This window comes from Protomyctophum bolini (assembly GCF_963924005.1).
Source record: "Protomyctophum bolini genome assembly, chromosome: 1".
Taxonomy (NCBI): Eukaryota; Metazoa; Chordata; class Actinopteri; order Myctophiformes; family Myctophidae; genus Protomyctophum; species Protomyctophum bolini.
In genome coordinates this window covers 37648923-37674270 of record NC_137862.1, presented here as the reverse complement: position 1 = coordinate 37674270, position 25348 = coordinate 37648923, and the positions used below count along the sequence as shown (strand labels likewise).

General features: G+C 42.0%; 2 protein-coding genes across 2 annotated transcripts; both read left to right on the top strand.

Moving 5' to 3' along the window:
- Positions 1-1690: 1690 nt before the first annotated feature.
- LOC308320219 (importin subunit alpha-3-like) lies at positions 1691-3208 on the top strand (the record flags this gene model as incomplete). The annotated part of the gene is made up of 1 exon (XM_080770537.1): positions 1691-3208. One exon carries the CDS (start codon positions 1691-1693, stop codon positions 3206-3208), a length of 1518 nt encoding a protein of 505 aa, XP_080626663.1.
- A 10003-nt stretch (positions 3209-13211) lies between these two features.
- Positions 13212-21959, top strand: LOC308320208 (tRNA (cytosine(34)-C(5))-methyltransferase, mitochondrial-like; the record flags this gene model as incomplete). Its single annotated transcript, XM_080770526.1, is given in 9 exon segments — positions 13212-13301; positions 13528-13678; positions 13964-14049; positions 14051-14089; positions 14093-14105; positions 14336-14376; positions 16622-16713; positions 17172-17342; positions 21917-21959. Coding segments are annotated over 9 exon segments (726 nt in total).
- Positions 21960-25348: the final 3389 nt, after the last annotated feature.

Genomic DNA, 25348 nt, shown 5'->3' with positions numbered 1-25348 from the left:
TATATATATATACACTTTTTATGTGGCCTATTTTCTTTCACACAGACTCAGAGCCCAGAGTTTGAGTGATTGTAGAATTATGTGCAGGGTGTAATTTAGATGTGAGGGGACTTCATTTCAGACCAGATACTGAATACTTCTTAAGGGCTAGCGGCCCTCAAAAATAAAAAGTTTGTATCACACAAAGATTTGTCAGTAACTCTGGTTTTTAACGTTGGCAGTAACTAGATCTGAGGACCCTTTAGAGGTCCCGGACCCATGCGCTATGCTAATTAATGACTCATTAGCATGTGTCATTAGTGTTCGAACAGAATGTTCGGATTCTTGTATAAATATCAATATATGAAATTAATTATGTACTGGCCATATGGAGCGTGTATTGAGTGCAGATCAACATATGGAATGTCAGATAAGGGTGGCAGCGGTGGCAGTGTCTTGAGTGTACAGGGTTTGATGAGGGCCCAGGTTTCGGGTTTGATGATGTCAGAATGACATATGGAGCGTGTGATGTCACGAGGCATGATGGACTGGCAACCATAATGGAGATCTAAGGGTCTCCATGATGTCATGTGGTGTCACAAGGCATGACCATGGAGGTGTGATGTTATGAGGTGTGACCATATATGGAGGCGTGATATGGCCATATATTGACATTCCCATATATGGGGAAGGGCACCTGTCGATGTCAATACTGCCACCATCTGGCAGAGTCAGGTTAGCGTGTACGCCCATGCATTGATAAAATCACACCTGTGTGAAGTGAGGGGCGCTCTTATCATCATACAGTCAAATTATTAAATGGCAGAGGTTGGACAAAATTGGATTATCTTGTTTCTCACCTGATTCTGACAGGACATTAGGTCTACTAGCCAGGATAAAACATCTACCGTAATCTGCTCACTGCTAATACCCTAAATTTGCCATAATCCAAGATGCCACCATTGACAACCTATTATATTAGGCAATATTTTCTAGATTTCAGAATGCTAAGTATCATGTGACGTGTCAAACTAGGGGTTTTTCATCATTCTGAATCCATTCCAAGCATTCATTTTGCACAAAAATCACTCCTTGGGCCATAGCCGTCATCACAAATGTGATGAGGTCAGCACATTTTGGGGACATTTGGGGCAAGTGGCTATGGCCAAAAAACTAGTGCTTGGAATGGATTCAGAATGATGAAAACCCCCTAGTTTGACACCTCACATGATACTTAAAGCATAATGACATTTTGAAAATATTGCTTTATAATAGGTTATCAATAGGGCCATCTTGGATTATGGCAAATTTAGGGTATTAGCAGTGAGCAGATTATGGTATATTTTTTATCCTGGCTAGTAGACCTAATGTCCTGTGTGAATCAACATAGGAACGAGTCTGGATGCATATCAAGAGTCCAATGTGTGACCTGTTAACTCCTGTATTGTAGGTGTTAAGTGACGTACTGTACACGTGACATCATTAGAATGGAATCCCCAAAGAAAAAATCACTAATAACACTGCTGATTGGGCCATGGTTGGTTTGACATTTGTGCTCCCTTGACAATATATAAGTACTTGTTGCACTATTGCACTTAATTCTACCATTGGTGTTTCCAATTTGAACATCGAAACACCAGCAGAACCATAAGGTTCAAAAAATACGAGAGTTTTAATTGAACGTATTTATTGAATAGTCATCACTGCAAACATGGATGATAAGGACAGACTGAATGATACACGCCTGAAGAATTTCAAGAACAAGGGTCGTGATTTAGACTCTATGAGAAGACAGAGGACTGAAGTGGCAGTGGAACTCCGCAAGAACAAACGAGATGAACACCTTCTCAAAAGGAGGAATGTGTCCGAAGATATCTCTGACGACTCGGATGCTGATGATGGAGACTGGAAATCGCAAAACATCTCTCTTGAAGAAATAGTAAGGAATTCTACCAGCGAACACCTGGAAGTGCAGCAGAGTGCTGTTCAACATGCCAGGAGGTTGCTGTCTGGTGCCCATAACCCCCCCATAGATGACCTGATCAATGCTGGCTTCCTTCCCATTCTGGTTCACTGCCTTGGGAAAGATGACTGCCCCTCTCTCCAGCACGAGGCAGCCTGGGCTCTGACCAACATAGCGGCAGGGACCTCAGAACAGACCCAAGCTGTGGTCCGGTCCAACGCCATGCCGCTGCTGTTGAGGCTGCTCCAGTCCCCTCACCAGAATGTGTGTGAGCAGGCTGTGTGGGCCCTGGGCAACATCGCCGGCGACGGCCCCCAGTGCAGAGACTATGTGTTCAGCTTGGGTGTCGTAAAGCCCCTTCTGTCGCTCATTGGTCCCTCTATTTCCATTGCGTGTCTTCGCCAAGTCACCTGGATGCTGCTCAACCTCTGCCGCCACAAGGACCCTTCACCGTCAATGGAGGCTGTTCAGGAGATCCTGCCGGCTCTCTGCTTCCTGATACAGCACACCGATATCAGCATCCTGGCGGACACTGTGTGGGCTCTCTCCTTTCTGGCAGATGCTGGAGACGAGCACGTCCAGATGGTCATTGACTCAGGTATCATACCTCGCCTTGTTCCGCTGTTGAGTCACCATGAGGTCAAGGTCCAGACGGCTGCACAGAGAGCTGTGGGGAACATAGTGACCGGTACAGATGAACAGACCCAGGTCGTCCTGGACTGCAACGCTCTCAGCCACTTCCCCTCTCTCCTCGCACACCCCAAGGGGAACATCAACAAGGAAGCAGTCTGGTTCCTCTCTAACATCACGGCAGGGAACCGGCAGCAGGTGCAGGCGGTCATCGATGCCAGTCTCGTGCCCATGATCATCCATCTGCTCGACAAGGGAGACTTTCCTACACAGAAGGAAGCGGCGTGGGCCATCAGCAACCTGTCTATAAGCGGGAGGAAAGACCAGGTGACGCACCTCATTGAGAAGAACGTCGTCCCTCCGTTCTGCAACCTGCTGACGCTGAAGGACGCCCAGGTGCTGCACGTGGTCCTGGACGGCCTCTGTAACATCCTCTGGAAGGCTGATGACCAGGTTGAGACTGTCGTACGTCTCATCGAGGAGTGTGGTGGTCTGGAGAAGGTGGAACAGCTGCAGAGTCATGACAATGAGGACGTCTGTAGACTGGCCAATGAAATTATCGACAAGTTCTTCGTGCCATCAGACTTAATATTTGATGCTGCCTCGAATCTCCCCGTAGATGTCTTCTTCGGTTGAGCCACAGCTGACCTCACAGTCAAACCACCTGTTTTTTTGTTTTCAAATGCCTGTATTGGCTTTTATTTGTTTGTGTCAACAGAACCTAGAGACCTGGCTGTTATTTGAATACAGACCACTATTAGAGGAAATACGGGACTTAAAAACTTCTTAAAGGAGTTAAAACACTAACACTGACCTAGAGCTCAATTGGCTCATGGTCTTTCATTTGAGCTGTGTGGTAGTGCGTTTCAGAATGTGTCATGTGGACAGAATGGTGTTACTTCTCAAACGTTTCCATACAAAGGTCCTTGGTCAAAGGACCCCCAAATAGTCCTAGCTTATAGCTGTGACCTTTATTGCGAAATGGCTTATAAAAAGAAAAGGCAAATATATAATCAATACATTAAAAAAATAACATTAAGGGTTGGGCAACAGATAATGACAGCGTATAATTTTCATAACAATATTACTTTCTTTTTTATATATAATTATATGGAAATGCAAATGATAAAATTTCTAAAAAGGTGAAGGGTATAGCAATGGATCAGTTTGAACTGCAGAGTAATGGCATCACGATTGGAGGAAGTTGCTAGTTGTACATATTTACTGTACTATGTATGATATTAAATATAAATGTTAAATGCCTCTCAACTTGCAATGTACTGGAATCCAATGTAGTTATCTTTTTGGGGGACCAAAGGTATTGGAGATTTTGAGTGTACGATAGCTTTAAGACTTTTTCAAGTGTAAAAAGTCTCTTAATTAATGGGCAGTTAGTGTATGTCTGACTCACAACTTCCCAAGCCAAACCAAATGACATGATGATGTTATGATGACCAGATCACAGCCCATATGGGGATGATCTTTATGTCATCACCAGGACATCATGGCCTTTTTAGTTTTTTGTTGACGGCCATTGTGGGTGATGAGAGCGGCAGCCATGTTGCAATCACAACGTGGTTCTCATCACCCACAATGGCTGTTAAACAAAAAAAGGCCATGATATGTTCGACATAGCATTGGTTGTTGTTTTAGTCCAAACCGCCCGGTGTTCAGATGTAAACAGTGATTTCTGATCACATTGCGCCAGCCATGTTACTGCTTGTGAAACCTGAGACATGGCCCCTTAGATAGCACTTTATGTAGACTTAGATAGCACTTTATACAGACTTATAGCATGTTACGTAGACAGCACTAGAATTGCATTGTATGTAGTCATAGCACTTTATAGTACATATTATGTATAATATATAGTATAGTATGCATAGTTTTATATAGTTTCATTATATAGATACTCCACTGTTACACTCTTAGCTTACTCATGTTTCATGATAACTACGTTTTATGTATGTGATGTTTGCCATGCCATGTTATTGCTTAATGTAAATCGCTCTGGATTAAGAGCGTCTGCTAAATGCCTACATTTTAATTGTAATTGTACATGTCGGTTGCTGCTCGAAAAGGTTTTTGCACCTCTCGTTGTATTGAGCTGTATTGACGGTAATAGAATGGCGCATACATAGGAGATATTGCTGGCTCCCTGCGGTCATTTCAAATGGCCAGCAGGAGCCGCTGAAAGTGTTAAAAATCACACCCGTGTGAAGTGAGGGGCGCTAATATATTAAAGTCTAACTCATGTTGATTAGGTGATGTAAAACAAATGGTGCAAACACAAACGCCATTAACAATAAAGAGACAATAGGAGGGGCTAGCTCCCCTCAAAAATAAACTATAGTTGGTGTATATGAATGGGCGTCCGGACTTTCATGTTTAAGTTAATGATAAAACCTTCAGTAATGGTGTGTTAACTCATTGGCCTTTTGTTTGCTTATGGTGAGCAGAGTTGGGGTCCGTTACTCATAAAAGTAAGGCACTACATATTACATATTACTTTTGAAAAAAGTAATGCCTTACATTACTTTATTACTCCCTGGAGAAAGTAACTAGTTACATTACTCGTTACATTAATTTTGCGTTACTCCATAAAATCGCCTGAGATGCATTGTCAAATAATTTGCACTGAACTGCCACACAACAATATAATATTTAGTTTGGGGTCTGTGAGGCCAAATCTCATCAAATGGTGGTCCATGGCTAAAATGCAGAATACATACTGGACCTTGATATGAAAATGGTTGAAAACCACTGTACCACGTGGTTCTAGGCAAATATTAACTTTCCCAACAATATATATTCAAATAAAATAATGAGACTGAGATAAATCAGTAGACTATAATTATGTTCAAAGTGCTTTAGGATCCCTTTCTTTATGATGTGGAGTCCCCTGCTCCATTGCTCATTAAATGTAGTTTTTCATTTCGGCATATTTGGTTTATTTATCTCTACATTAACTAACTAGTGATTGTGAGAGCACACGTTCTACAACAAACAAACAGACCCTCCCATTGGCAGTGTTGCCAGGTTTTAGAAGAGAAACAAGCAGCCATGTCTATGAAAACAGCCCAAAAGAAGCCTGACTGGGCTATCATAAAACAAGCCCAAAGTCGCTTGTAATAAGCGGACATGGCAACACCCCAACGCCTGCTCTGTCTCTGTGACAGTGGGGAGACTGGGAGCTTTCTGTGCAGCGGAAAAGTGCTACGGAGATTTTAATACAGAGACGACTTAAATGACAGTTATGACACAAGCACTGTAGGCTATATCACAAAAAAACGGACAATGATGTGTCCGGCCAGAGGTTGAGTTGGGAGGAGGAAAGGTGGGTCTAAAACCGGACGTCTGGCCACCCTACGAGTCCACGACAGTAACGAAAAATGCTGTGCTGCTGATGATCTGACACCGGTTTGACATGTTCTAGTCCGTACTGCGTACTGCGTTGCCAGCGCACCATTAGTGTTCATGTTCAACTCATCTCCGTTGTGTGCATTATTCTCTAAAGCAACACTGCTGAAAGCAGCCACATGACGCAAGTAGCGAGTAACGGCAGCGCTAAAGCGACCAGTAACTGTAGTGTGATTATCAATTTTGGAGGAGTAGTGTCGTTATATTACTCGCTACCGACCAAAGTAGTGTCGTTACAGTAACGATATTTTCCGTTACTCGTTACACCCAACTCTGATGGTGAGTTAGTTGAATTGCCAATTGCTCTTGTTCCAAGACAATTTTTTCCCAAGGGAGACAAATAAAGACAACCTTGAACCTTGAGATGAGGTTTGGTATGTCTATGAAAGTGATGGTACCGTATGGCCTGTTACAGCTTCTTGTTGGTTTAGGTGTTGTTCCTTGTAGTCTTCAAGTGTGTTTATGTTTGTACAACTGTTATTTTGGCCGATTAAGTCTTGTTTTTCGTCTGTCTTTGCCGAGGCTGCACTTTATTATACACTGGACTGGAAAGGTGAATAAAAACCCTAAAAGGATTCTTGGACTCTGATTGTCCTTGGCCGCTTGGCCAACATCAGTCTCTACTCCTGAACATATGTTGAACGCTAACACAACTACATTTCACTAGTAGAGTAGTAGAGATAACACCTGCTCAAGTGCAGCATTTATTGAACATTAAATCCAATTGGAGCTCAAACTAGGGAGAGACTCAGGGTGGTGGTGTAGTTTCAGAACCGACGATCAAGCTGTTTCTCTACTCGGGTCGCCTCTGCTCCTACTGGAGAGTTTTGGAGCAGAGCTTTGCTGGGTTGAAAAGAATAAATCCCTCAGCTTCACATGTCCTAAGCACACAGAACGTTTTAGAGTTGGAACGGAGTGGCCTACTGCACATCGAACTGGGGGTCCGTGAAATTAAAAATGTTGCGAACTTTCTGATATAAGGTTTGATGAGTTTGTATAACTGTTTGAGCTATCTGATGTTGTGTTTGAGAGAATGGTTCTCTCAATCCGTAGTGCTCTGCATATGGATGTGGCCTACAAAAAATATTACTCATTACTGGGGTGCCAAGGCCATTATGTTAATCTTGCAAACTGCTGGGCAGATCTGCGTCACTTTTCATGCATTCCACCAGTAGGCCAAGCCAAGGAAGACACTCCATGTGTTCGTTTCATCATGACACAAGTCACACAAGTCACCGTTGTATCCATGTAGGCTACATTTTAGATTTTATGCCATTTAGCATTTTCTTCAAAACACAAAATGTTTGGTACCACTTTGTCCTAAAAAAAAAAATCTAACAATGGCATATGGAGTTATGGACCTCGGGATTCATGTAGCCATCATGATGCCTGCAGTCATCTGTAATGTGCCTATGATGTATGATTTCATATTTGGGCACGGCTTCAGCACGATCTGACCACCATTCACTTCTATTTACCGTAATAATATTTAAAACAACAAAGCATGTGGGGGAAAAATAAATGGTCCAGCAGTTTGCCAAGATTGGCCCTAAACAAACACACATGCACACACCCGCACACACACAGACCTTTAAAATACTGACAAAATTCTCTATTCAAAATTCAAAAAAAGTGTTGATTTGACAGCAGATAATATATATTGAACAGTTATTTAGCAAATAAATAAAAATTTAAGAAAATATTCCAGGTAGATATTAATGGACTTCAATGAGGGGGGAAATAAAAATAAATAAAAACTTCCAAAGGTCTTGGAAGTCAGACATGATGATGACTGTGTTCCATTTGCCAACTGAACCAGCATGACCACATCGTTCATATCGTCGCTATCGGGTGGAAACCTTGTATGTCCAAAACCGTTACTTTGCAGGAAATGGGAAAAAATAACCTGTGTTCCAAATGGATCTGATGTAGTTATTATTTAGTGATGACAAGCTCCTTGTTAACACTTACAGTAAATATTTATAAAACCCAGACAGAATTTCACTATATGTTCCTAAAATAGCAGATCTACAAGCTCACAACGCATCATGATGTCGTGCTTGTAGATCTACTATTTCCATGACATTCTTGTATGACAAAGCAGGTCATTAATTTACGAAAAAATACATAAAAAGTTTAAACTACCCGACAGTGATAATATTCAGAGATTTAACTGCACAGCACTCACGGGTGCATATGTAATGGTAGCGGAGAAACCGGGGGAAATCAGTGCTTTGTGGTCACAGTCCATCATGTCTGTCATAGTGGAAAAGTTCTGTTTTGGTTACTAAGTCCATGAACAGAGAAAGTGTCCTCACCTATTGAGTCCTTTTGTGGCAAAAGTGATCACCGTAATAACTTTACCAACCAGCTTTGTGAATACAGACTCATGTTTCTAGTCGAGATGTCAGCTATCGCTGTGCAGCTATTACAGTTGGGACAAATATTTTCACATGAAAACTATTGTCTTCCTAATGGAAATAGTATGTTTTCAAAGCATGTTTTTGTCTCATGGTGTTTCTTCCCAAATTAATCTCCAATACTAGCTGTTGTCTTCTTAAGCTGTGGTTAAAAAGTAGTAGGCCTACCCCAGCCCATTGATTTGCTGCTATCAAATTGCTCTGTGATCGATAAAAAAATCATTTTCCTGCTTTCTTCAACGGGATAATAGAATGCTCGCCTCAAAACAGTCACCTTGGGCGTACAGTCGGTGGAAGTGCTCAGCCTGGTATTCCTAAATGTAGAAGTTCTGCTTAAAGGGTTAAATAAAGTTAACCTTATCCCTAACCTTAACCTCAGTAAAATGGTGCCAAACCCACCTCAGTAAAACTATGCCTAAACCTAAACTTATTTCTAACCTTATTCTTAGTAAAACAAATACAAGAAAAGCCCCACTGAGCGGTCGGCGTAAAAAAATGAGGGTGAGCGTGTTTAAAGGCAAGTATTCCGGTTTCCCTTCAACCTGTGCACTCCATTTAATCGCTGGCAAGAGCACACGTTTTGTAGTGTTCTCCTTCATCGTTTGTCCTCCACTGAATTATATTCTATTCGACCAGTGCAGTCAATTAATCGTTGTTTAGTCAAATGTTTGTAGTGTTCTGCACCGTTCTTGTCCTCCAATTCTCATCCATTTGCATTATTTTAGCATTTTTCATTATTTTGTCTTCTCACTCCAACTCTCTCCATTCTCCAACGCCTCCATTCTCCACTGTTCTCTTTGACCTGTGCAGCCCATTTAGTCGTTTAGTCTTTTTTGCACAGTTCTTCCATGATTCTCTCCTGTGGCTCCTTCGGTTCTCCACAGCCCTTCTATACAGGTATACGTGTATAGATCATCAACGTAGTGAACTGTCTGGTGACTGGTGCAGGATAGACATACAGTACATCCCCAGGACTGTCCCAGTCTTATAGGAGATGTGCTCTGTATATGTATGTATACCCTGCATCACCGGAGAGGGACAGTCCTAGGAGGGCATTTATCTTTCCTCTCTTTTTGAACCTCCTGGCCAAACTGTTCAAAGAACATCTTGATCTTGGGGACGGACGGAGATTTGAGCTTGATGACAGCAGGCTCCTCTTTCTCAGCCTCTGCTGATGGTTCAGGGCTTTTATGGATGTTCTCCTCTAATCCCGCACCCTGTCTGGAGCCAATACGTTTCTGCGCTTGGGTTGGTGGACCCAGTGGAAATCCCATGACTTTCTCCTTTTCAAACATCATCTTGAGCTTTGGGACTGATGGCCATTTCTGATCCACAACAGTGGACCCTGCCTCTTCCTTGGCCTCTCCAAGGGGTTTAGGTGTGGCAAACGCCACAGACTCATCTTTCTTTGCTGGAAACCCCGGTTCTGAAAATGGTGTCTCTATGAGCTTCCGCTCAACTGTGTATGTCTCTGGTTGGGACTCTGTTTTCAGCTCCGCCTCCTCAGCCTCCACCGACGGCTCCGCATCCTGTCTCGAGCCTACACTAGGTTTCTGGGTCGGTGGGCTGCGTGAAACTACCTTCATTGCTGATTTGGGTTTCATCTCCTCCACGTTGAGACGACAGTTACCACGGAACTTTATGGGCCTATTACTGAGGATCTGCTGCACAGGTTCCAAGTCATCAAACATCACAAAGCCAAAGTTAGGGAGTGAATCATTCTTGATAATAATAAGTTCCAGGACTCTACCAAATTGCTCAAAGAACTCTGTGAGCTCAGCCTTCTCCACGTTGTGAGGAATTTTCCCCACAAACAGTTGGTGGGTGGCGGGTTTCATTACCCCCGAGTCCCCCTGCATCCCATCGCACACTGGCCTTGGTCCCCTATGTACAGGGGGGGTTCCTGGTCCCGGTTCTCTCCGTGTTCTGGATACAGCAGGGGTGTCCAGTATGTCCTTCTCCATCGCTTTGTTCTCCCTCTCCACTACCTTCTGCTTCCTCTTCTCCACCTCTAGTATCATGACTTTAGCTTTCTCCTCCCTCTCAACAAGGTTCTTTTCCTTCTCCCTCAACGCCATCTCCCAATCATCTAGATTGTGTCCCCAAGACTTCAGTCTCTTCTCTTCCTCTTCCATAGCTGCAGGCTTTACCACCACCTTCTCGGCCTCCGCCAAGGATCCAGGGTTGGCAGTCACCGCAGACTCCTTCTCCTCTTCCTGCTGTACCGCTTTCTCATCCTGCTGCTCCATCTCTTGAGGCTCAATCGCCTGCTGCTTTTTATCCTTCTCCTGGCCCGCACCCTGTCTGATGTCAAAGCTAGATTTCTGTGCATGGGTCGATGGGCTCCATGGTACTGCCTTCTTTGATGACCTAGTTTTTATCTCCTCCACATTGAGATGCCAGTTACCACGGAAAATTATGTTTCCTTTACTGAGGATCTGCTGTACAGGTTCTGAGTCGTCAAACAACACAAAGCCAAAGTTGCTTTGCTTACCTCTGCTCTTAATAGTGAGCTCCAACACTCTGCCAAATTGCTCAAAGAACTCCATAAGCTCAGTCCTGTCCACATCATGAGGGACATTTCCCACAAACAGTTGGTGAGCAGTGGGTTTCCTGACCTGTGAATCCCCTTGTTTTCCTTCAAACACTGGCCTGGTTTCGCTATGTACAGGTGAAGGACCTTGAGGTATCTGGTCTCTCTGTGTTTCAGGGATAAGGGTTTCCAGGGAGTCCTTCTCCCTTGCCTTGTTCTCCCTCTCCAGCAACTTCTGCTTCATCTTCTCAACCTCTATTATCTTGGCCTTAGCTCTTTCCTCCCTCTCAGCAAGTTTTGCTTCCATCTCCTTCAAAGCCGTCTCCCAGTCCACTAAATTGTTTCTCCAAGCCTTCAGTCTCTGCTCTTCTTCCATGGCTGCAGGCTTTACTGCCTTCTCTGCCTCCGCCGAGAGTCCAGGGTTAGGAGTCGCTGCAAACTTTTCCTCCTCCTGGCCCACACCATGTCTGTTGTCAAAGCTAGGTTTCTGTGCATGGGTCGGTGGGCTCCGCGGAACCCCCTTCCTTCCATCTTTTTTTCCTTTAATCTCTTCCACGTTTAGTTGCAAGTTACCACGGATCGTTATAGGCCTCTTACTGAGTATCTGCTGTACGGATTCCGAGTCGTCAAACACCACAAAGCCAAAGTTACTGAGCTTTCCAACATTATTGATAATGACCTCCAGGACTCTACCGAATTGCTCAAAGAACTCTGTGAGTTCAGTCTTGTCTACATCGTTAGGGATGTTTCCCACAAACAGTTGGTGAGCGGTGGGTTGCCTCACTTCTGCCTCCCCAGGTTTTCCTTCCCTCATGGGTTTGGGTTGTTCTCTATGTACAGGTGGAGTTCCGGGTCTTTGATCTCTCTGATCTCTTTGTGTTTCGCTGACACAGGTGGTGTCCAGGATGTCTTCATCCCTCACTTTGCTCTCTCTTCTCTCCACCACCTCCACCACCTTCTTCCTCTTCTCCACCTCTGTTATCAAGGCCACAGCTTTCTCCTCCCTCTCCTCAAGCTTCTTTGCCAACTGCGTTAAAGCCATCTCCCGATCATCTATGTTGCATCCCCAGGCCTTCAGCCTCTTCTCTTTCTCTTCCAGCATTTTCTCCTCCTGCTCCACCTTATTCTCTAACTCCCGTACCTCTGTGACTGGGGTTGTGTTCTCATTTGTCGTCATGTAATCACCGTACATTTCCTTTGTTTCTCGATGAGCTCGTCTTCTCCCTTAGTCTTACGATCTCAACGTTTGTTGTTCATCTGCAAGCAAAGTGAGACTGGCTGGGTGGGCGGGGACACTATATAGGACCTACAGATCATTCGTAACATACTGTGATGTCACCAGCTGTGCCTATTATGGATTTGTGTGTTTGTGCCTACTGTTTAGTAATTACTAGTGATGATCCCACAGAAATTCATACCAATTGGAAGAACAACAAATGGACCAACAAAGTCAAGATCTACCAGCAAGAGGTGTGTGTGTGTGTGCGTGTGTGTGTGTGTGTGTGTGTGTGTGTGTGTGTGTGTGTGTGTGTGTGTGTGTGTGTGTGTGTGTGTGTGACATGACTAGCAATAGCACATATTTAATAGGTGTCATTTACTTGAGTTGAAGAATGCGTCTCTAGAGAATTTTGTCTCTAAGAATCTAACATTTTGGGCTAGACCACTATAGTAGTAGGTCTACTGTCTGCTGGTTATCTATCCTATCAGTGATTTGATGTCTATAGTACCAGGACCTCTAGTAGCCTATTGCTGGTTTTGAGTCTACCAGGACCTCTAGTAGCCTACTGCTGGTTTTGAGTCTACCAGGACCTCTAGTAGCCTACTGCTGGTTTTCTACCCCATCAGGAACCTTACTACTATATTACTACACCACTATGCTATAATGTGTTTTAAAGCACATGTAATGTAATGTGAATCTTAACATTTTAGGACTTGTTTTGTAAAATGACACCTACTGACTTCCAGAGAGGAAGGATACTTAAGGCTCATACATAGTCTGGATTTTCGGTGGTTAGGTCACCACCGAACTACAACATGACGTCACAGGACGTCACAGACCACTCCAGCCCTTCTCTCTGTTTTTACTCACCACCGCTCAACGTTATTTCAGCTCCGGTGTTCAGCTCACCATCGGAGTGGTGGTCACCTCACCACCGAAAATCCAGACTATGAATAGGCCTTTAGTGTGTGCATGAGTGAGTAAGCAGGTTTTGGCACAGGTCAGTTGCTAGTGGTAATAAAGGTGTCTGTGTCGAGTTGTGACAGCATGAAAAGGCAAGTTGAGCTACAGGGCGTTGACCCTGACTGTGACTTCTGTGACCCTGACCCGCTGACCGTGACCTCTGTGACCCTGACCGTGACCTCTGTGTGTGTTGGAGTGTTGACGTGTCACTCCTCGTTAGAAGTGCTGGTGTAAAGTAACTAAGCACATTTACTCAAGTACAGTTTTCAGGTACTTTTACTTCTACTCCATGTAGCCCCATATGGTAGGTGCCTAGTATGAGGTATAAAGTACAGCAGCCTTGTGTTCATAAAACAGAAAGATTGGGTATTGGGTAAGACTGACGTTATGTATCTTTCAGGACCTTTCACTGCTTCGGGACTCTCAAACATTACTCTATGGCTCTTTCCTCAGCTATTATTCTTTGTCTGAAATAATTTCTGCACCCCCTGACGGAGCCCCGAAGGCCAATGAGCCCCATCTCCCTCCAGACACCGCCTCTCAACCGTTCTGTCTGGCAGGACCTCAGTCTAAGGTCCTGTATTCCAAGTTTATTACAGTTTTGGAAATGTATTTTGGAACATATATAGTTGTAGTTTATTTTTTATTTGTTTTAGTTTTAGTTCTTTCATTGTAATTCTGAGGGTCAAGATTCAACAAGGGTAGATTCAAATCAAGGACATTTTCGTAAACACAATTCAGTTTTAGCCTCTTTTTTCCTATTTCTTTCTCCATTTCTAGATGTAGTTTGTTTTAGTTATAATAAGTTATAACTCTGACTCCTGTCTTCATCCTAGGCTTGGACTACCTGCTGAATGCTGCCTCCCTGCTGCCAGTGCTGGCATTGCAAGTCAGGGATTGTGACAAAGTCCTGGATCTTTGTTCTTTGCTCTGCCCCTGGGGGAAAAGCCTTGGCTATTATGTAAACTGCCAATCCAGGTAAAACACCAATTCTAATATTTACGATATTTGATCCTATTCCATGGGAACATTTCTGTGATTTTGTCCAGTTTATACTTGAATAAGACATTATTATTCAACTAGCTGTACTCTCAAGTTCGAACACTGAAAACCATAATAATTATCCCTTCAAGCAGTTTGCCAATCATGATGTAAGTTAGGAATATCAATCATGTATAAGTTGCCTCTATTGAATGCATGTGTTCTAGCTATTAATCACAGTCTCTGTGAAGCAGGCACTTATGATAAGGTGGGTAAATAATTGATGCCTTACAGTTTTGATATCTGGCAAATGGCAATAGTGCACCCTCAACTTGTATTAATAATAATAATAATAATATCTCAAACTTATATAGCGCTTTTCTGAGTACCCAAAGACGCTTTACATGGGGGGGCTTTACAGAGGTAACAACTAAATAAAAACTACTTTATTAGAAAAAAGGAAAAAACACTAAAAGCTAAAGAACATTAAAAGACAGTGAAAAGGGTATTGCACCCTAATGCCTAATGCAAGGACTTTAGGGCACCAAACGGAGTCCAAGCACCGGGGACCATAAAGGGTTAATCCTGATTGCACCTTTAATGTGATAGCCAGGAGCATTGGAAAACTAAGCATATCCTGGATGAATAAGACAATACATAATACATTGTTTATAAAGTCACAGGCTTGCCGCTTTGAAATTCATGGCTCTAGTGAAAATTCAAACTACACGTTTCCAAAGAAAGAAATGTCCAGCAGAGGGAGTAGTTGCACTTCTTTTACCAACACTGACCATTATAGAAATGTGGTTGGCTCACCTAACAGAATATTGGCTATTCAACAGACCACAAATGCCCACGTGGTGAAAAATAAATATCTACCAGTACTTCTGCTGAAATGTGATAACTTGAAAACCGACTGACTATGGAGTTTTGCTCATTTAGACAAGGATGTGAGGTACTTGAAATAGTAAACATTTTCCATTACTTGCACCCAACCGGATTGATTGATTGATTGAACATTTTATTATTTTAACAGTTTTCAAAATGGGCACAGTTCAAGGAATTTACAGGTCAATACAAAATCTGCTACATACATACAATACAATACATGCACTACAAAATCAACCAGAAAAAGCACTAAGACTTGTTTACATAAGGGTCCTCCATTTTCAATTCATCAAAACATTTAAATACATTCAAATATACACTAATATGCAAAAAAAAAGAAATCATCGTATACACGGTTAGAAAAAGGGAAAACTTGTAATAGAAAAATAGAGTGGGGGGGACGACTTACTTTTTTACAGGGCCAGTTTCAAATTGCAGCTGCCTGTAAGTGCCATTTGAGAGCGGCTTTGAAGGAGTCTAGCCTCGGTCCCAGCCTTACTCATCTGTGAAGAGAAATGCCTGGTCACAAATTTGGCCCTTTCTGAAACCAGTCCCTTGAATTGAAGTGCTCTCGCCCCTCCAGCTGAATCAAGTTCCCTTGATTGGGGTGCTGGGTATAAAAAACTGTTTGGAAATACACTCGCCCTCCTTGTGCAGAAACAGGAAACAGACACCATTCATTGCCATGGTTACCATCATGCAATTGTGTTACCTGTTATTTTGTTTGTAGGCCTACAGTTATATTGCATTGCATCGTGTATGTTTGTGTGACATGTGGATTTCATTAATATGGAAAAAGGAAATACAGCGTGACTGTCATACATCCATGGTGTTTAAAAATCATTGTTAAAAGTTGTTTTGTTTGTGTGGTTTCATTTATAGTTTTTCACGGTGGGGTAAATAAAGAGCCCTTGTGGAAATCAGTTGGAGCGTTGTCTATTCTGCATCAGATGAAGATTGTTTATTTATAATTTATTTGTGGTGGTACGGTTTCCATGCAGACAGAGAGCAGGGCTGCACAAGGCAATCGAGTCTAGATCCTCCAAGAGACTCGCTCTTGAGGGCTTTATAAGCCACTTCCACTCAAGGCTGCTTGGTTTCGGACACTTAATATGGCGCAGCCTCGCGTGAACGCGCATATCGAGGGCGTAGGGCGAGTGGCGAGGAGCTGGTTTCAGAAAGGGGGTAAGGCAGAGATGCTATCGGCGGATGTGTCTGTCCGGAACATCCGTCAGATGTATTTCCCCCAGATACAATATTTTTCCGACCAATCACAACACTTGTTTTCATTCACGGATAATGTAATTTCCTTGAGCGGTATGTCCATAAAATCCTTCAACTTCGCGCCCCAAAAATGATAGTGTGAACACAACAGCGTAGGTCTTGCCCGTCATGGAAGTAGCCTAGGGATTCACATTTCTTAACGGCTGTTGGTAGGGCGTTCCAGGTATTATTTAGAATTGCGGGTTTCATGGAGATGCTGTATGAGGTTTCATGCTTTGAACGTCTCGACTCTTGTATTGACACTTCTCTTTTCTGTTTTTCTGCCCTCTCTCATGGTCCTCTCTCTCTCTCTCTCTCTCTCTCTCTCTCTCTCTCTCTCTCTCTCTCTCAGGTTTTAGTAGACTAAAAGGCTGTATTCTTGCAGTGGCCATCAGGGGGAGCATAGACTGAGGGAGAGAGGCAGTCTGCCGGACCTCCAGGCTCAGCTGCTCTGGTAGGTCCTGTTCCGTTCTTCTAACCTAAAACAGCTTCTAAAAGCACCAAGGGACTCCCCCTCCCTATACATATACTGTACATGACAGTCTGCGCTCACATTCTAAATGTATATGCCCTGCAAGCAGGAGGCAGGCAGGTGGAGGTGGGTGGCAAACAGTTGACAGAAGCTAGACAGCTGCTCCCACACATACTCAAATGCAGACACTGTAGGTTCCGGAACTGTGTGAAACTGAAATAGTGTTTTTATATATAATACACTCTTATGGAGTCCAAATATTATTTTAAAAAACCAATATATTCCTATGCTTAATTTATACTTGGTTGCACAATGTGTCGTGACTCGTGAAGTCGTGACTCGTGAAGTGCTGTGACGCGATATCAGTGCGTAACCAAGTATAAAACAGGCTAATAATAAAGGAATTCTGAGGTTCTAAAGTGCACGTGTTTGCGTTGCAGTGCTGCACTGGCAGCAGTGCGTCCAGGGGGGATTGTGGTTTACTCAACGTGCACGTTGTCCAGCTGTGATAACCATGCTGTGGTAGAGAGGGTTCTCAACACCTGCCCTGAGGCCCAGGCTGAAGATCTGTGGGAGGAGATCGGTATTCCCTTCTCAAACCATTTCACTTTTTTTTTTTTTTTTTTTACAATATTATTTATACATTTTCAGGTTTAAAGACAAGACATACTTTACAAACAATCACATCACATACACATATACACACACACAAACCCTTCCCACCCCCCCATTCAAAGGAAAGAAAAAAAAATACATTTAGCACAGAAACAAAACATACACAAATGAAAATATTATACAATAGATCACAGTTAAGAGTTATATAAAAATATATAATAAAAAATTAAATAAAACATTTATGTGCATACATACTTCAGCCTGTTAATGATAGGTGAGAAAAAAACGGTTTCCACATTCTGTCAAATACTTTCGTTTTAAGAGAAACGTCATATCTTTTCCATTTGTAGCAGGTTGGTCAATTCTGCTAGCCATACATTAAAAGTGGGTACTTCCACTCCTTTGCGATAACCATGCCATATTGTATGGCTTTATGTTGGTAGTGAGTCAGAAATGACAGGTCTTGAAATCCGCCCAGGATAGCACAGTAGCTAGGGGTCTGGGGTGATAACACAGTCAAACACGTCTGAGAAAAACTTAAAGATGTCACTCCAAAATTTTGTTAGTTTAGGGCACGACCAAAATAGATGTCCTAGGGAGCCCTCTGCCGTGTCACACTTTGAGCATAGTGGAGAAACGGAGGGATAAAATGAGTGAAGCTTAGTGCAGGAATAATGCAACCTGTGGATAACCTTAAATTGGATCAATTGATGTCTGGAGTTTATGGAGCAACTGTGTATGGTGTTAAGATATGATTCCCAGGCATCATCATCAGTTGTTATAACTAGATCTTCCTCCCAGGCCTCTTTCAGGTGTTGTGTAGAGGGAGATTCATATGATGTGAAAAAGTCTACCATTTGTGAAATCAGACCCTTAGAATCGGGGTGTTGGTTCATGATTGCATAGAAATCATGTGAGGGAGGTAGAGTAGATTTGAAATGTGGTATATTTCTGCGAGTATAGTCTCTGACCTGGAGGTATCGGAAGAACTGTGAAGTTGGGAGTGTGTAAAACTCCCGAAGTTGTATAAAAGAGGCAAAGACATTATCAATATAGAGGTCAGATAAAGTGTTTTTTCCATTATTCTCCCAGAGTGTGAAGCTATTCTTATCCAGTGAAGGGGTGAAAGCATGATTATAATGTATAGGCGTATAAGAAGATATTTCAGGCAGTTTATATGCTTTCCTTATTTGGTACCAGATTCTCAGAGAATGTTTAACCAAGAAAATATTAGAGATGGAAGCCAGGGATTTTTTTGTTGAAAACAAAAGGGCATGCAGGGACGTTTTATGGATATCCTGTTCTATGGTGAGCCATGAGGGGGTTGAGCTGGTGATTTTGCCTGGATAAGCGTCTATCCAGTACATTAAAGCTCTAGAGTTAGCAGCCCAATAATAATGCTGGAAGTTAGACCTCCCACACTTTTGGGTTTAGTTATGTGCTTTTTAGATATGCGGTCAGGGTGAACCTTGAAACCCCATATAAATGGCATTATGGTAGAGTCCAGTAATTTAAAAAAGGTTTTGGGTAAAATATAGCAAGATTTTGGAGAAGATATAGCAGTCTGGGCAGTGTCACCATCTTGATCGCGTTAACACGGCCAATCATGGACAAGGGCAATAGTCTCCAGGTTTCGATGTTGGATTTAAAATTTTCAACCGCTTTCAAATAGTTTGTTTTATATATCAAATTAGGGTCCTTAGGTATCGTAAGACCTAAATACTCAATTTGATCGACAGCAATACGGAATGGTAAACTTTCAAGAAACTCAGGGCTCATTTCACCAAGAGGCATAAATTCACTCTTGTCCCAATTTATGGTATAGCCCGAGAGATCTCCAAATGCTTTGATAATATCTAATAGTGGAGGCAGAGAAACCATTTCACTTTTGACTCCGTCCACACGGACTACAGAGAGCCAGACAACAAACCATCTTGGCATAAACAATATGGCACTGTGTCCTCTTACTCACACAAACATGGCATTCTAGTGGTCCCTCAGTGGTGAAATACTTGGGGACCAATGTTCTTGTGTCGAATTAGAAGGAAATGCTGAGCTTGCACACATAAATCAGTTGGGAGTACTGTGAGGGTATGCGTGTGACATCATCATCAAACCCGGAAGTTATTCAGGAATACCTAATGAGTGGCAAAAAACGACTTTCTGGCTTGAGAATTAACTCACACTTGAATGATTGCCTACAGGTTGAATTAAATGAGTACGCAGTTCTTCTAAATTCATTGTTTAAAGTTAGCTGGAAGACTTTATATATATATATATTGTGTGTGTGTGTGTGTGTGTGTGTGTGTGTGTGTGTGTGTGTGTGTGTGTGTGTGTGCGCGTGTGTGTGTGTGTGTGTGTGTGTGTGTGTGTGTGTGTGTATATATAGATCTCCAGCAGATCCTAGTGATTGATTGGGAATGATTTTGTACCATCTGTCCTTTCAAGTTTGCATCATCTTTCAATTTTCCATCTTCAGTGTGTAGTTGTGGATCTATCTCTATATTTGTATTAGCCAATCCCCTAATTATTGAATAGTTTTTGGACATGTGAAGTTTCCGTCACACAGCGACAATATGTTTGTCATATACACTGTTGTCTATAGATAGCTGGAGTTTTTAATGTTGCACCATTGGTCAGAAAGTGCAGCAGGGGTAAAGATTCACACCCTATCTGTCAATTCTTTATGATGCATCCCTCTATTCCATCTATTATTTACTTTCATTGTTTTTCTCAGAAGAAAGTCAGCCATATTAAATGTGACCCTTTAACTCTAAATGGTGAAGTTTTTTGCTGAGGTAGCAGCCACATCTGTTACAGCAACACATCTGTTGGTTTAAATTAAGGGATGTTTCATTAAACCAATTCCAGTGCACCAAAAGTTATAAAATGGTGTCTACCTTTTGCAGTGATATTTCATAATACCTCCTGGGTATCACTGGTGATTAATTTTGATAATGCTTGATACCTCTCTGAATAGCTTCCAACCTGCTTCACAACAAAACAAATACATACAATAGAGTAAAACAAACATGAACAAACGAATATGGACTAAAACGAAAAGAAAATGTCTAGAAATACTGTATAAACTAAAACAAGACTGGGTAGTCTATGGGCTAGAGACAGCAAATGCATAATTCTTGACAGCCAATAATATCAGCCTTTTAATGTATTGTTTCAAACTTAAAAAAATTTCAAAGACTGTATAGGCTTATTGTGAACGCACTGAGCACTAACTATGAGACCTAGCAGAACATTTCTGTGTCACGCTGTAACACCACCCACCCACCACCAGAGGGCGGAGCTGTATCACACACACACACACACACACACACACACACACACACACACACACACACACACACACACACACACACACACACACACACACACACACACACACACACAAACTTAACTTTAAAACCTTAAAGTACATAATTTATTCTAATTGTTGTTATTTCAATTTACGAGCTGCGTTCGCTTCCCGCGTTTGCGCGTCTTACTTGTCATAAGGGCAAAGATAATGCTTTAATAATGTAATTAATAATGTCTGGACCAAATAATTTCTGTTTTGTAGGAAAGCTTTTTAGAATAAAACATTTACTTTTTGAATTTCTGCATTGTGTTTTGACATGCTCTTATTTTTTTTTATACGATATAGAAACATTTTTGCACATTGATGCACAGTTTGCACACATGACCATAAATATAGCTCTTACACAAGTAAAATGGCAATATGCTAGCACTTTGTTTTGTTCCATACAGAGTATATTCTTTTTAACCACTAATTTAGACTAATGGTTAACTGAGTGTATCCTTTCCCCCATTTCAATAGCAATTAATGATTTACAGCTCTGCTTCACTCCTTGGCGAGTTTATTTTATTTTAAAACTTCCAAAAGAGACTAGAAGGTTGAGTAGCCATGTGGGGTTCGATCAGTTCTTCCTGGCTTTTGTCTCAAAGTGTCCTTGAGCAAGACACAGAATATTGACTGCACTCGATTTGCATGTCTGCCTCTGCTGTCTGCGAGTGAATGGAGGGGCGAAAGGAATGCACATTGTAAAGCACTTCACATAAAGACATGACAGAAATGCAGACCATTTACCAAATTCCAATAATTCAGGCATTGATGTAACATGAAAGTTTGTCTGTCTGGGTAAGCTCTTCCACAGGCTGGAGTTGTCCTTCTGCATTCTTAGGATATGATCAATAGAATAAGTTACCGTAGCAACACATATGGCTTTGCACCTGTTTCATTCGGTTACTCTTATTTGGCCATAGACACAAGGATTATTTGGTGCATTCAGATATGGCTATTTATATTGGCTGTCCTACTTTCTTTCCACTTCTGTGTGCCTCTCTTTAGAAATGTAGCCTCACTCTTTCTAGTGTGAATATATCATGTACACAGGAAAACCCATAGTGTTAATATATCAACATAGATAATAGCGGTACAACTCCAAGTGATGAGGAATGGAGTGCTGCTAGGAGGTTGAGAGTAGCCATGTCGTTGACCTCTGTGTGAACTGTGGGTGTTGGTGTGTTCCCCGTATTGCTGTGTTTGCTCAAGGGGGAGAATCTATAAGCAGTCTTCCCTCTACTTCAAAGAATGAATGTAGGCCTGCTTTGCATAATCAGGTGGGGAACAGCTTTTTGCCAGAGAGGCAGGAATTAATTTGCGGCACTGCCAGATGCAATCATTAAAAACCCCGCCACTGACAACCAGGAAAAAGGAGGAGGGCGAATTAGAGGAAGAATTACAGCCGAGATGGGTAAGGAGTTGAGGAAAAGAGAGATGGGGTGAAAGAGGGATTTGCGTGTCAGAGGAACAACAATTATAGCCAACTAGCCTCTTGTCACCTAAGCTTTGTAGAATCACTGATGAGTATGGAGTTTTAGACCCACTGACATGGCTGCTCATGTGTGGGTAACCCTGACTTCCCAAGAAATTCAAGAATAGTGGAAATTGCCAATTTGCAAGCTGCTTGTAGATTTGCTATTTTCGTTGCACAAAATATGATAAAGTATACAATTTGCTTGAGTGGTTAACATTGTTCTTTGCTGAGGTGGATAATAAATGTTTGCACTTCTGCTTTTAATTGGGCAGAGCCTGCTTGTGGAATAGGATGAAATGTTGGCGTGCTATTGTTTAACAAAAAATGTTCTACACTTCATGTCTTTCTAAAGTTTTATTGCTAATATATTGAAATTCTGTATTGGAATAATCCCTTGAGATGAATCATCTCGTTTTCAAGGGGGTCCGCACATTACAAAATGCATATGTTCTTTTTCATATAAACACAGACAAGACACACGGCATAAAGCATACAAGAATACATACAACAACAGCAAAACACAGTGGATCAAGTGGATCATTGGTTACTTAACGTGTAAATGATTATTATAGTGATGATTAGTCAAAGCATAAACAGTTAGTCTCAAGGTGAGAGGACAGCGCAGTTTTAAACGGCCTAAAATAAAAAACCAAATATGAATAGGTATTCCAAATCTGTGTACAATGTCTCAGTTGGTGTTGAGAGGTTAATTTCTAGCTTGGTCATTAGTTCATCAGAATGAGAGTGCTGCTTATGGTGGCACTTATTGTGAATACAGTCTTCATAATACTCATGTAAGGTTCAAGTCTAGCCCCTCTTGGAACCCTCCGTAATGTTTTCTGAAATTTGTTACTTTACGTAGGGTCTCTAACGGTTTGACTTTGTTTGACCGTTTTGGCTGCTCTGAAATTCTCTCTTTCTTCCTTCCTTCCTTGACTTCCTTATTGACTTCCCATTGTACCGCCTCCCGCACTGAGAGTGGCTAGCTGAGACAGAGCAGATCAGAGGCAGGAACGTAGGGGCGCGCAGCTATCCAGTCTTAGCATTTCTAAGACTGCAGCATAATTATGTGGAAGTGGAACAACTTACTTAGTGTGATACACTAGTCAGTGGAAGGCAGGGGGAAAAGGCTGTGATGTGTTTTTGTTGACAGAAACCATATGTCTGCTGTGTCTTACAGCCCAGGGAGCCTTCAAACAGCATCACTGTCAGAACAAACACGAATAGAGGAAAACTTTGTGAGAGAGGATACCTACTAAAATCACCCCAACCAAATCTCTATTCCATGATACAAACAATGGACTTTAATAATAATTTAATAATTGAATATAGAATGATATATCTGCCACTTTTGACATAGATATTGAACGTATTGTACAATCTCAGCAGGCACCATGACCATTTCATATTCTGCAGTAATCTACTGTATTTGCTCAAACGATGCATATTTCATATTATTAAATAGTGTGGCCATAGTGTGGTGATGATTTGTGGAATAAAATAGCTCATTTAAAATGGCAAAATGCTGCTATTCTAGTATGTCGACTGTAATCATCTGTTTTCAAAGTAGCAGGCATCCAAACATGTTGGATGTTCTAATTCATTCAGGACCCATGGGATAGGATTCTGTAACACATTTAAGTATGTCCACTACTTACCACATAGCTGATACTGTACTAAGAAACGATGCAGTGTTGTGGCTGTGCTTTCATAGTTTTGAGGTATTGTGTGGCTGCGCCTCAGCAGCCCGAGGGACATCCATTATGGCTGTGTGGAGACAAAGCACAGACTTAGCAGGCTGCAGGTGGACGGATTACCCTGTCTCAGAACACTCATTCATCCTTGGAGTAAAAGACAGGATTGATCGGGAGATAACAAAACTAAGCCTTTGACAGTCGCAGAGCAGAATGGGATTCTAGGAAAGCCTGCAGAATAACCATCAATTGTCATTGAGAACCAATTGGAACACAAAATAGGGAACAACCGCACTAGCTATAAGTAATGCATTGTAGAAGCTGATGTCAGATCAGGCTGTTGGCTTCAGTATAACTGTTACAACAGCAATTTATAAATGTTTTGTGTGGTTATAAAAGTCAATGCAAGCATCCATTTCTGCATCACTTCTCAAATCTCTGTCATAATTGAGATGGTTGGCTACTAGGATCTTTTTGGGCAAGAAGATGGTCCAAACGCAGTTGCCTCCATCATCAAGGGTTGTAGTAATTTAATGATGAAACTAGAAAATGTACTCCTCGGAGCACAGGTTATTGTGTTACAGATGTGCCTAATGTTTAGACAAAATCTGTAGGAGTACTGTCGTCAAATCGCCTCCTAGAGGAGCTATAACATGCCTATGTGAAGGAATCTGGGCAGAGGTTCTCCTCTGGCATCCAGGGAGTGTGTGGGCACAATGTTGCTGCCATCAGAGATGCCGGAGATTAGCTGTCCACAGACGGTGGATGATGGACACATGGATGGACGGACAGGGTACAAAACATAGTCTCGGTCATACCATACCATACCATCTTTATTTCTATAGCACATTTAAATAACAACAAGTTGTACCAAAGTGCTTTACAATAAAATAATAAAAATCACAACATTCATTTAAAAACAAACAACATACAGTACACAGTGTCACTTTCAACATCAAAAGCTCATACTATGCTTGGAAAAGCCAAAGAATAAAAATATGTCTTTTTTTATGTCATTTAAAAGCAAAACCTTGAAATCAATCCTGTATCGCACAGGAAGCCAATGGAGGGAGGCTAGTACAGGACTAATATCGTCACGCTTACGTGTACCTGTAAGCATGGAGGCCTGGTTAACTCCAATATACAGGGCATTACAGTAGTCGAGGAGGGATGTCATAAAGGCATGGATAACAGTTTCGAACACAGGGCGGGAAAGACGAGATTTAATCTGCCTTTCGGCCTGGCAGAGACAATTCATGTATTTTTATTCAAACAAAGCTGGTAGGTGTTTTTTGTATTTTTCTAATGTATGTAGGCAGGCCTATGTATTTTGTATCTATTAGTCCTATTGGGAAATAGGCCCTGCCCCTTAACATCTATAACCCAGTGGTGTGCATAATTGAGCTTTGTTGCATTAGCCTGACACTCAGTCTGAATTTTCATGTTTTTAATGGTAGCGATTCAGAGCTGGAG